Source organism: Phodopus roborovskii, unplaced genomic scaffold (assembly GCF_943737965.1).
Source record: "Phodopus roborovskii unplaced genomic scaffold, PHOROB, whole genome shotgun sequence".
Classification (NCBI taxonomy): Eukaryota; Metazoa; Chordata; class Mammalia; order Rodentia; family Cricetidae; genus Phodopus; species Phodopus roborovskii.
In genome coordinates, this window is record NW_026126480.1 from 15702656 (window position 1) to 15715743 (window position 13088).

At 43.4% G+C, this 13088-nt stretch overlaps 1 protein-coding gene across 1 annotated transcript in view; it reads left to right on the forward strand.

The window, feature by feature from the left end:
* Trim6 (tripartite motif containing 6) overlaps positions 1–12731 on the forward strand; it is a 30539-nt gene extending 17808 nt beyond the window's left edge. The window contains exons 9-17 of the mRNA XM_051191985.1: positions 2264–2526; positions 4240–4351; positions 5119–5550; positions 6075–6170; positions 6989–7219; positions 9087–9109; positions 10808–10908; positions 11174–11200; positions 11583–12731. Coding sequence (XP_051047942.1) covers positions 2264–2526; positions 4240–4351; positions 5119–5550; positions 6075–6170; positions 6989–7219; positions 9087–9109; positions 10808–10908; positions 11174–11200; positions 11583–12142 — 1845 coding nt within the window. The 3' untranslated portion in view covers positions 12143–12731. The remainder of the gene's footprint in view (positions 1–2263; positions 2527–4239; positions 4352–5118; positions 5551–6074; positions 6171–6988; positions 7220–9086; positions 9110–10807; positions 10909–11173; positions 11201–11582) is intronic.
* Positions 12732–13088: the final 357 nt, after the last annotated feature.

Here is a 13088-nt window from a genome sequence, read left to right on the forward strand (position 1 = left end):
AACTTGTAGCCCCCCAGCTATGATCTGTTCCATGAATCGGGTGAAGGCCTAGAGATTGAAATAGGAGACAAGACAGCGGGTCACTCGTTCAATGGCAATGTTGGAATGCCCAATGCTGTTTATTGAGGGGGCTTAAATACTGACTTATACCACAGTGGAAAATAACAGGATTTTTAGGCTTAGCTTCTCTGCACCAGGTGTACAGGAAGAGTACTGATGACAACTCCAGGGGGCAGCAAGAGTACCAATAACTGCTCTGGGCAAGGGGTTCCAGCCAACAGCTTCAGGCTTGCTCAAGGTGCCTCAGGGGTTCATACAGGGCCCTACACTAACTCCTCCTGACACAGAACCTTTCCGCCCTTTTGATTTTCACATCTTCCTTGTACAGCTCATGTTTAGGCAGTCATGATGGTGAGAGTAAATGGGTGTAGCTGCTCACATTACTGGGAGACAGTCTCACACCCCACTCCCTGATCCTCTGGCTTCTTCTACAACCTTTCCTTCCCCTTTTCATCTATGTTCCCTGAAGCTTAGATACAGGAGTGTTTTATAGATGTATCAGTTAGGACTGTACGCCACTACTCTGCATTTTGATTAGCTGTTGTTTCCTGTAATGATCTCCATCTGTTAAATGAAGTTTCCTTGAGGGGGTGTTAGGTCTCAGTTCATATACATCCAGAAATGACAGTCCTAGCCCAATTGAAGCTGAACTACAGAAGGGTTTCTGGTATTAAGTAAGAGCCAGCATTCCTCTAGAACTTGTGAAAAGGTCTGATTTCCCTTGGGTCTCCACTGACATATACCAGTGGCTGCACATCAAAGCCCATGCTGGCCTCCATGCTCCTACAATCCCTACTCTCAAGTACTCTATACATTCCAAAGCCCTCATGTTAGCATTCTGACCCTTTCTTGCTTCCCCAGGCTTACCCCCACCCAGATGTCTCTCTGTCAACTAGTTCCCCACCACTACCATCATCTTGTCACCTCCACTATTTTCTCCCACTGTTCTCCTTCACTTCCCTTCTCTCCAAGATGGACCAGGGCATGTCCAGTCTGTTTCTGCTCTGGATGCTTCCCAACTGCCTCTGAATGTTATCTCTTACCTATAATAAAAACCTTCCTGTAATCATGGAACAACTATTGTGGTTTCTTTACTGCACCCCTCAAATATGAGGACTTCATTTATCTGTGGGCAAACGGACAAATGTTGAGATTGTTGTTAGGAATTGTGCTGGTTTAGCAAAGTAGTGTTTGTAGGTTCTCCTCCAAGCAAAGTAGTGTTTGTAGGTTCTCCTCCAAGATCTGTGATTTTGTTTTGTTTTTTCAAGACAGGGTTTCTCTGTAGCTTTGGAGACTGTCCTGGAATTCTCTTTGTAGCCCAGGCTGGCCTTGAACGCACAGAGATCTTCCTGCCTCTGCGTCTGGAGTAATGGGTTAAGGGCATGCACCACCAAAGACCAATGATCTGTGACTTCCTTAGCACTGTAATTGGGTAAGTTTCCTTGCATGCAGAAGTGTCTCTGCATTTAGCAGCTTCTGCAGCTTGGTTTGCAGGGAGTGGTGAGGGAAAGAGAATTCATGTAATGCTATGATAGCAAGAGAAACTCTAGCCTAGAAGTAAGTCAGCTGGTTTTACTAGGTAAGCCAAGAGTTCTGCCTGTTTGTTAAAAATCACTATGTAGCCAGGTGTTATTGGTGCATACCTTTAAAACTAGCACTCTGGAGGCAGAGGCGGGTAGATCTCTGTGAGTTCAAGGACAGCCTGGTCTACAGAGCAAAACCATAGCAGAACAGCTAGAGCTGTTACACAGAGAAATTGTCTGGGGGGGGGGGAACACTATGCCTTGGGGGTGTGGGGGCAGGGACACAAGATTGTTTCAGTGGACAAAGGGTATGCTGTAGACCCTATTTTCACAACCAAAGAGCTACTATTATTCAAAAACACCTGTGCATTTTTATGGCTACAGACTATGTATTCCTATGATTTCTGTTCCTGTAAGCCTGCCTAACTGAACTTCCTTTAATGACTACGAAACTCAAAGATCACCGCTGAGAGTGTAAGAAACTGTAAAGCTCATTCGACCATTTGTTTGGTTTTCGGCTCACACATCAATAAAGGTGTCTCTGCCTCTCCCGAGACCGTGACTGCCTTCTTAACTGAATGGAATCTTCCCTTAATATGGCCTCTGCCAACCTGATGTCAGCGACAGCCCTTGACTACAATCACCAAAAAGCTCTTGGCCACTGGAAATTCCAACTCTAGGTCAGGTCTTCTGCTCCCCACTGGATCACCAAGGTTGCTGCATCGCCGTCTATCGGCGGCCTAGAGTTTTGCCAGCCCTTGGGCCCAGAAGTTTCTTCCGCTTTCCTGCTCCAGCTGGCCTGGAGTTTCAGTTTCTTTTCTCCGGTATCGGGAGAGGGAGGGGCTGCTGATAGGCTGAACCCGGGTGCTGAGCAAAGCTTATTGCCCTTGGCTTTTCCTCACCGCTTCAGCCTGGAGGAAAGATTTCGCCTTCGGGGCCAGAGGTGAGGGTCCAGAGGTGTGTGCGAAAGTTTGTGCAGGGCTGAGGGAGGGAGACCCTGGGAGGAGAGAACTCAGTGAAGTTTAGGGGAGATCATTTACTGTGTAGAAACCATTGTGATATAAAGGGAGAAAGGGAGTTTGGGGAGGAATCAACTTGAAAATGGACAGGAAGGCCTTGTTTTCTGGAGGAACCCTTCTTCAGAGAAAGTCCTTCCCATTTCCTGCTCCGCAGCTGTGGTGTTCTGCCTTGCAAACAGGTCTGGAATCTCAAGAGCTCTGCACCCTTTCCCCTCCTCCCTTTTTCCCTCCCCTCCCCCCTCTCCCCTCTGCCCAATAGATACTGCAATTTCAGAGACTCTGACTAAGAAAAGCCTCTACTCCCCTTCTACTCCCACTGAGGGACTGTCAGTAACCTTCCTGACATCCAGAGCAGGTTGGATAACCCTGTGTCAGTTATTCTGTTGTTGTTTTTCGAGACAGGGTTTCTTTGTGTAGCCTTGACCCCTGTCCTGGAACTCGAGACCAGACTGGCCTCGAACTCCATCTGCCTCTGCCTCTCAAGTGCTGGATTAAAGACATATGCCACCACCACCTGGCTTGTTTATTAATTTTTGAGACTAGTCTGACTGCATTGCTGAGGCTGGCCTTAGCTTTCTGGGCTCAAATAATCATCCTGCACGATCCTCTTAAGTAGCTGGTACTGCATGCCTGTGCCTCCCCAACCCCCATCTTCCTTGCTGGGGAGTCCTCACCTGCCTTAGGGCTTGTTACTCATTCTTCCTGCTTGGGTCTTTGTACTGAAGGTTTTGTCCATTCCTTGTCTCCTTGCTCAGAGCTAGTTAATCAGAGTTAGCTATTGCTGAGGAGAGCCCTTGGTGTTGACATTCTTGCTAAGATGTTTTCTCTGTGTGTTGTCCCTGAGTATTCCAAGTATTCCCCGTATTAGGCTAACATAGGGACATTTTGTACCTCGATGGATGGGTTCAACACCTGCCACTCTCTAAGATCCTTACTTTTCAGAGTTCGATTCACCTGCCTTTTTCTGAGTCTGCACCTGACTGCTGGAGATACTTGTTGTCATGACAGAGTTTAGTCATGGCCAAACAGAAGATAACCCAGATTTATATATTTATTTATCTTGTATGAAAATATCAATGGAAATAAAGCATGTTTCTGGTATTTAAAAAGTATAATAAGCATCCATTCAATTTTTGTTAGCTGAAATAAATATTACACTCTACCTAGGAATAACAATAAAAAAATTAACTATACTAATGTTATGTTATGATGCGGTTTTTGTTTGTTTTGTTTTGTTTTCTCTGTTTGGTTTTGAGAGACAGGTTTTCTCTGTGTAATAGCTCTGACTGTCCTGGAACTCTACTTTGTAGACCAGGCTGGCCACAAACTCACAGAGATCTGCCTGCCTGTGCCTCAGAATCACAGTTTTAGAAGATTAAAGCTTTTCAGCTTCAGTTTTCAGAGCAAGGAAACTTCAGTAGAATCTTAAGAGTGTGAGGAATTTGAAGGCTTTTTTTTTTTTTTTTTTTTTTTTTTTTTTTTGGTTTCTCTGTGGCTTTGGAGGCTGTCCTGGAACTGTCTCTTGTAGACCAAGCTGGTTTCCAAATCACAGGGATCCACCTGCCTCTGCCTCTGCCTCTGCTGGGGCCACCACCAGGCTGAATTTGAAAGCTTTAACACAGGTTGATTTTCCTTAGAACTGAGAGGAGGATGTTGCCTTCCAGGGGAATTGCAGAGCAAGGAGTAGGAGGTGGGCATGGGGGATGCTACAATGAAAACATGCTTGGTGAGGAAGGGGCGGTCTCAAAGGTAGAGTGAGCCTGTAAGGGACTTCTACCTAGTGTCTTTGGATTCTTTCTCTCTCTAATCCTCCCATCCTCCTTTTCCTTTAATTATATTCTTTTAATTTTTATTTTGTTTGTTTTGCTTTTTTCAAGACAGGGTTTCTCTGTGTAGCCTTGGCTGTCCTAGAGCTAGTTTTGTAGACCAGGCTGGCCTGAACTCAGCAGAGATCTGCCTGCCTTTGCCTCTTGGGTGCTAGGATTAAAGGCATTCACCACCACTGTTTTTTTTTTTTTTTAATAATGGAAGCAGGGAAACATACTCTCAAACATGCCAGGTCCCAATCAGGGTGACACCAACACTGCTTTATGGCCAAATTCTAGGAAGAAAGGAGAGACCTTGCCTATTGTCAATATGCTGCGCAGCTCCCAGGTCTTCTGCAGTTACTGTCCTTCTGCACAGTGCTAAGGCCTGGTTTATTTTGTTTTCACAGTTTCTCGTTCTTCCTTCGTTTAGCCCCAGTCTGTACTCTTGTTTGTGTCACCACTGTATTCTTCATCTGGATTATTTCTGTTCCATTCACCAAAGTTTGTTCTTTGTTTCAGATCCTGTCTACTCACAGCTGAAGAGTAAGTGCTTTCTGCTATCACATCACCCACCTTGAAGGATACGAAGCGGCTGTGCTGTTTTAAGTTGCCTCTTCAGACTGCTATACCATCGTTTTCTAATCTTCCTAGTCAGCCAGCAGTCCTTAAGGAAGAAGAGCCCCAGAAGTTAGGATAAGAAAAAAATAGGGCAGCAGTATAATGGCTTCCGAGGTCCCGATGAATGTAGAGGAGGCCATCTGCCCTGTCTGCCAAGAGCCTTTAAAAGAACCCCTGAGTCTAGGATGTGGCCACAATGTATGCAAAGCCTGCATCACCATGAACAAGAAGAATGCAGTGGTCAACCGCAGAGAGAAAAGCAGCTGTCCTGTGTGTGGTACTAGATTCTCATTTAAAACTCTACAGGTTAATCGGCACCTGGTAGATGTAGTAGAGAGACTTAAGGAAGTCAAACTGAACCCTGATACTGGGACAAAAAGAGATCTTTGTGTACATCATGGAGAGGAACTCCTTCTCTTCTGTAAGGAAGACAGGAAGGTTATTTGCCGGCTTTGTATGCATTCTCGGGAGCATCGTGATCACATCACCTTCCTCCGGGAGGAAGCAGTCAGGGAATATCAGGTGAGGCCATGAGGGAGCAAGATAGGGTAGGAAATGGTCCTTGATAAGAAATCATACACTTTTATCCTTGATTCTCATTACCACCATAGTATTGAGCTTTTACCTTATGTTCAGTTCCTAACGCCTAAAAATGTCTTTTCTTTCTGTTTATATAATGGGTTGGTCTGCAGTACATGCAGTCTCTTGACCAAGAGCCAAAGGTTCCAGCGTTCCCCTCTACAGGGCCACTGCTAGGAAATACTGTGAACTGGTTGTGGGAAGAGCATTACTGTGAGGAAAGAATTACACCTGCTACATAGCCTGTACTTAATCTAAAGAAAAAGATGCAGGCTCCGGCTGGTGTACAGGAGATGGTTCTGCTCCTCTAGAGATGAAGAATGCATTCTCTGAAGATGTTCTGTGTCATAAACACTAAGCATCAACTTCACAATATCTATACACTGGTCTTTTCGGGAACAACCTGGTTTCTTTGTTAGCTCTCTGTCCAGGTGAAATGCATGACAGATATGGTTCCTTTCTCACAGGAGACTCTCCAGAAAGCTCTCAAGAGGCTGAGGGAGGAGCAGGAGAAGGCGGAGAAATTGGAAGCTGATATCAAAGAAGACAGAATCTCCTGGAAGGCAGGACATGCTTCCTGAGCGAGGAACCCTAGCCTTTGGCTCTAGTTCAATTAGGCCCCTCATCTTTGTTCCTTGACATTCAATAAGTCCAAAGCTATCTCTAAATTCCTTTTTAGGGTTGAGGGATGGGGATGAAGGCAAAGATAAACTGTATAATCTGAAGGCTGGAAGAGTCTTTGTGTCCACACCCCCCCAACCCCCAATCCCACCCCCACCTCAGACTCTGACACTTCTGCTGCAAGACACCTGGCAAAAAAAAGTTTTCTCTAGGTTTCAAAACCAGGAGTGCTAATTCAGGGAGCCATGAGCGCCCAAGCCGTTTGTCTACAATCTGAGCCTTATGAGCCTTATTCCAGTCTTTTTTTTTTTTTTTTTTTTTTTTTTTAGAGCCTAGGTAAGACAAGAAGGGGGTTGTTTGGTTTGTTTTTTGCTGTTTTGTTTTGTTTTGTTTTGGACAGGGTTTCTCTGTGGCTTAGGAGCCCTGTCCTAGAACTAGCTTTGTAGACTAGGCTGGCCTCAAACTCACAGAGATCTGCCTGCCTCTGCCTCCCAAGTACTGGGATTAAAGGCGTGGGCCACCAACGCCTGACTATGTGTGTTTTTTTGTTTGTTTGTTTGTTTTGTTTTTTGTTTTTTGTTTTTTCCTGGTTATGATTTGTTTTTAACAAAGGGAAAATAGAAGATAAAATAGCATCCCCAGATTGCTGTTCTATTCCAATGTCTGCCCTGATTTAAAGTTCTACTATCTTATAGCGAGCGACATCTTACCTCAGCCTGACAGACTCATTACATCTCTCTCTCCCTGTCCGTTACTACAGTGCCAGATCCAGACTGAGAGACAAAGGATACAAACAGGGTTTAATGAGCTTAGAAGAGTCCTGAATGAGGAGGAACAGAGAGAGCTAAAAAGATTGGGGGAGGAAGAGCAGCTCATAGTGGACAGCCTGGCAGAGGCGGAGGCTGAGCTGGCTCAACAGAACCAGTTGGCAAAAGAACTTATCTCAGATCTGGAGCATCGGCACCAGTGGTCGGCTACAGAGCTACTGCAGGTAGAGATGAGCACCTCACCTCAGAGTGCAGAGACATTGCTTCTTCCTGTAGCTAAGAACACTCAGTGTTGAATGGAAGTCATGGAAAAGAATATTATTTTCTCCTTTCCTAAGGGAAACCAGTTTTCTGCCATTAAGTATGATATTAGCCTGTGGGTTTATACATCTTTGACAGGCTGAAGATGTTGCCGCCTTCTAACTTCTAATCCTGCCTGCTCTCTTTCTTGTTTTTATATCAACACATGTGGACGTTTGTCAAGTGCTTTATTTTTCACCATCATTGAGATGGTGTGATTTTTATTCTTTATTCTATTAATATGGTCTATCACTTTGATATACTTATGTTGAACCAAACCTCTACTTATGGGATAAATCCTATTTGATCATGATTATACTAGCCATGAATTTAAATTTTTGTTTTGGGATTTAATTCCCCCCAAGACAGGGTTTCTTGTAACTTTGGAGTCTGTCCTGGAATTCGCTCTGTAGATCAGGCTAGCCTGAAATTCACAGAGATCCGCCTGCCTGTGCTTCCTGAGTGCTAGGATTGAAGGTGTAAACCACCACTGCCCAGCTGGGATTTAAAAAATTTTAATTGCATTTTTTTAGTGTGTGTGTGTGTGTGTGTGTGTGTGTGTGTGTGTGTGTACAGCACATGTATGCATGCATATGTGCTGTAGACCAATGAAGAAATCAAAAAATAACTTGTGGGAGTCTGTCCTCTCCTTTCACCGTATGGGTACCAGAGACTGAACTCAGGTCATTGGATTTGGCAGCAGGCACATCTGCCCACTGAGCCATCTTGACTGTTCTTTTTCATTTTTGTCCTCAAGCACTCTACTGGCAGGTTATGTCCCCAGCCCCATGGTGCTTTTGTTGTTTTTTCTTGTGACACTTTAACATAAAGCCATTTTATATTTTTTGGAGGAATTTTAAAAATATTGGTGTTACTTACCCTTTTAAACTTTGAGTTACTTACCCTTTTAAACTTTGAGTAAAAATTCAACAGTAAAGCCATGGTTGGCCTTTCTTTGCATGAAGTTTGATTTCAAATCTCATCTCTTTTCATGTTTTCATCCTATAATATTTTTTCTCTTCTTGAATTGATATTGGCTGCTTCTGTACTTCTGGGAATTTGTCTGTCTCCTCTAACTTGCCTAATTTGTTTATAACACAACAAACTGGGATGGGGAAGCGTTTGAGGCATTCAATCCAGGGCCTCACACTTGCTAAGTAAAAATTCTACCTTTAAACTACATCCCAGCTCCTGGGGTTTTCAGATTTTTTTTTTTTTTTGTTTGTTTGTTTGTTTTGGTTATTTTGGGACAAGGTCTCATTATGTAGCCCAACTCTTTCCTCTAACTCTGAGGTGAGATTGAAGGCATGTGCCATCATAATTCTTTTTTTAATTTCTTCTATCCTGGAACTCTGTAGCCCAGGCTGGCCTCAAACTCACAGAGACCTGCCTGCCTCTGCCTCCTGAGTACTGAGAATAAAGGCTACCACCTTCTGGCCAATGTCTCATCTTTTCTCCATTTGAAAATTGCACCTCTTCTTTATTTTTTTTCCTGGTGTGTTTAGCCTAAGGGTTGCCAGTTTTGTTGATATTTTGACATAACTTTTAAAAAAGGACAAGGAAAGAAACCATATTTTTTATCCAGTTTTGCTGGCAGTTATCTGTAACCTCAGCACTGAAGCAGGGGGATCAGTTCCGTACTGCCCTGAGGCACATCTAGAGAAGCTATCTAGAAAAAAAATACAGATAAAATAACTTATTCTTGATCCCCTCCTCCTGCTTTGCTTTTTTCACTAGCCCTGCTCTGATTCTCACACCCTGTGACTTGTGTTTTTATTTTCTTCTCCCTAGGATATGAGCGGTATCTTGAAATGGTGCGTATGGGTAACTCCAAGCAGTGCTTTTTGTGTAATAAAGATGGAATAGTAGTTGTCCCTATTAGTTTCTTGTTAGTTTGGCACAAGCTAGAGTCATCTGAGAAAAGGGAACCTCCATTGAGCAGATGAACCTATTAGACTGGCCTGTAGGCAAGCCTATGAGACATTTTCTTGATTAATGTTTGATGTGCGTTGTATCATATGGTCCTGGATTTTATAAGAAAGCAGGCTAATGAGCCCTGAGGATCAGGCAGCAAGCCTCCATGGTCTCTACTTCACTTCCTGCCTTCAAGTACCTGCCTAGAGTTCCTGCCCTGACTTCCCCTCTTGATGGACTAAGCTAAAATAAACCCTTTCTTCCCCAAGTTTTTTTGGTCAAGCTGTTCATCATAACAATAGAAACCCTAGCTAAAACAGGAGCCATTACAAATATTTTTTATACCCGTGGGAAAAATCTCTGCAAGATCAAGGACATACAGATGCCACATTATCTAGAACTGCTGGTCCTAGGTAAAGACCTGTTCTTCTTGTCCCCACAGAGTGAAATAGGCTCAATGGTAATAAATGTGTCAGTTTAAGTCAGAGTTAGGGCCACAAAGGGCATTATAGAATTCAGAGTAGTCATTTTCCTGTGACTTAATGTCACTGTTTCACATTCTATTTCTACTGCCAGTCCCGGATCTCCTATTTCATAGGTGTTTTGTAGCCAGAAAGCCTGACCAAGGCCTAAGACAGGACACAGGGACTACTCTTCACACCTAAGTCAGGACACAGAGACTCCTCTTTACACTTATTTGGTTCACTGAGAATAGATTTCTACTGACTTACACCTTGGAGTTTGTGATTCTTATCCAAGTTTCCAATAACTAATCTCTTGTTTGGCAAGCTTTACAAACTCTTGATGCTAATGTATAATCCTTGAATCTGTAATTGCCAATCTGATAGCATCAACTCCCTTTAAACACACATGGAATTAGAACTAGTCTTATTTGGGGGTTTGTTTTAGGTTTTTTGAGACAGGGGTCCATGCAGCCAAAGCTGGTCTTGAACTTGCTGAGGAGATGAGGTTGGCCTTGAGCTGCTGAGCCTCCTGTCTCTGCCTCCTATGTCCTGGGATTGCAGGCAGGAGCTGCTATATCTGCCTGACTATGCTCATTTTAAGCCATAACTTTTTTTTTTTTTTTTTTTTTTTTTTTTGGTAAACTTTCCCCACTACATTCTGTTATTTCTGATGTGGGTCACCACTGGGGTTCTGGCTTTGTTCTTCCCCTAATGTGGGATACCACTAGAATCCAGGCTTTGGACTGCTCAAAAACTCACAGGCTGTCTGGGCAGAGCCATACATAACAGTCAGGACCTGTGGCTTATGTGTCCTCACCCTGCCTTCAGTGAGGCAGCAAAGTTTTCCCTTTGCTCTTCACCCAGAGTTGTATTATTTCCATGAGATTTCAAGGGAGGTATAAGTTAGCCCATATTCAGGAGAGGCAACTGTGATTTCAGGAAGTCTAAGTAATCCCAGTCTCACACAGCAGGTAAGTGGGGACATTTCACAGAGGCTATGGCTTCTATTCAGTCAGGGCTTTCCCTGAGGCTCCTCATGTATGAAGTACAAAGATGTGGAAGGGGATGAAGGCAGTTTGTTAGAGAGACAACAATGTGACAGATGTAAAGGTTAAAATATTTCTTCATCCCTAGGAGTCAGATCTGGACATTGAAGAAGCCAAAAGTGGTTTCTAAGAAACTGAAGAAGGTATTCCAAGCTCCTGATCTGAGCGACATGCTCAGAAAGTTCAGAGGTGAGTGAGGAGCACAGCAGGAAATGTGCAAATAGGGCTCATGTGTCAGGGAGTAAGTTTAATGGGAAAGGTCTAGAGATCATGGGGGTCAGGGAGGGGAATTCAGTGAGGAAGAAGATACAGTTGTGTCTGAGGGAGAACTAACTGATTTGTCCTCTCATTTGCCAGTTTGTAGCTTCACTATATCAGCCTTTCCTCCCTCTAGAGAGAAGTATTTCCAAGTTTTTGCTTCTCATAAAAGTCATCTAATCTTTTATTGTTTCAGAGCTAACATCTGTCCGGGGCTACTGGGGTAAGAAGTTGCAGATCTTCAAATCACTGTGTTGTGATCATCTTTCCAAAGTGTTGGTTCTGTGAGGTTTTATCACCTTCGTCTCCTGAGTTACCACGTACATATATGTTCCTCTAAGGTTTCATTTGGTGGTACATGCCTATAATCCAAGCACAAGGGAGATGAGGCAGGAGAATTGCACATCTAAGGCTAACCTGGGCTACTTAACAAGACCCTGCTCTAAAACAACCACCATATAATATGTTTGTATTGCTTTACCATCTCCCTCAATCAATCAATATTATTTTCTCCTAATCCTTCCAGTGTTTGCTTTTCACAGTATCATGAAACAGGCTGCCACTGTACGTGTCCCTCATCTTTTTCTTTCTTTTCTCCCTTGCAGTGGACTTCACATTTAATCCAGAAAACCTAAATTTGAATCTGATTCTTTCAGAAGACCACAGACAAGTGACATCTGTGCCCATTTGGCCATTTAAGTGTTATAATAATGGTATCTTGGGCTCCAAATGTTTCTCCTCGGGAAAATATTACTGGGAAGTGGATGTGTCTAAGAAGAGTGCCTGGACCCTGGGAGTTTACGCTAGAAAACGCACTTTAAAGTTTGATGTTAGACGAGGCAAAAATCAGCCAAATGTTCACCACAGATACAAACCTCAGAATGGCTACTGGGTAATAGGGTTGCAGGATGGATCAAAGTACAGTATTTTTGAGGATTCTTCCAACTGTGATCCTACAGTTCTGACCCCCTTTGTGTCTGTCCCTCTCCATCGGGTTGGGGTTTTCCTTGACTGTGAAGAGGGCATAGTGTCCTTCTTCAATGTCACAAACCAGGGGTCACCCATTTACACGTTCTCTCAATGCTGCTTTTCCCAACCTGTTTATCCATACTTCAATCCATGGGATTGCCCAGCCCCCATGACCCTGTGTCCTCTGAACTCCTGACATTTCTCATTCTCACCCATTTCTGGTATTACTTTTTGCCTTGAGGCTCCCCTCCATCTGGACATTCAGGCATCTTTTCCTGTGGTCTCCCTTTTCATACTTAAAAACTTTTGGTCATGCTTAGATGTGGTGATTCTAGAATCATTTAGGAGAGATGCTTACCACTCTTGTTCATATACTCAAAGACAGCTAATCAAGCTGAAAGCTAGCTAAATCAATCAGAATGACCTCCATGCCCTCCAATTTCCATATTTCCCCTCTGTCTTCAAGAAATGTGATAAAGCCAGCCAGCCACTCACCCGTGTTACTTAAGACAATCCATAAGAACTGGCCCTCTGGCCACCACTAATGAGAATATGTTGGTTTTCCCAGGATACCTCATGTTCCACAGAGAGTCAAGGAATAGAAAACATAAGCAGTAATGTATAGCCTAGAGTTGGGGTTATGTCTGGTAGACAAATTGAAATTCTGCCTCTTATAAACTGTAATAAATTCAGAGGTTTTTTTTTTTAAGCTGAAAATTGAAATGCATATAACTTAAGATTATTGTATGAAACTAAATATCAGTAAATATAAAATGCTCACTTGACTGTCTTGTGCATAGTATATTTATAATTTCTGGACATAATAAACCACATGTCTGTTCTATGTAATAGCTTTGTGCCCTTCTGAGCAGTTACTGAGATTTCAGGATCTAAGTTCTGAAATTCTGCTCTCAGCTGCCCTGATTTTAGTTTCATTTTTAGCAACACATTTGTCTATTTGTTACTCAGGTGTGCAAGCCTCATCCTTTTTAAAATTTAAATAATTTTTTTTTCATTTATTGTTCAGTTTCCCCTCCTCCCAGTCCCCAGCTGCCCCATCTCCACCACACCCACCCCTTCCCCATCTACCCCCCTCCTTTTCCACTACTCCTCCTTCATTCAGAAAGGGGCAGACTTCCTAT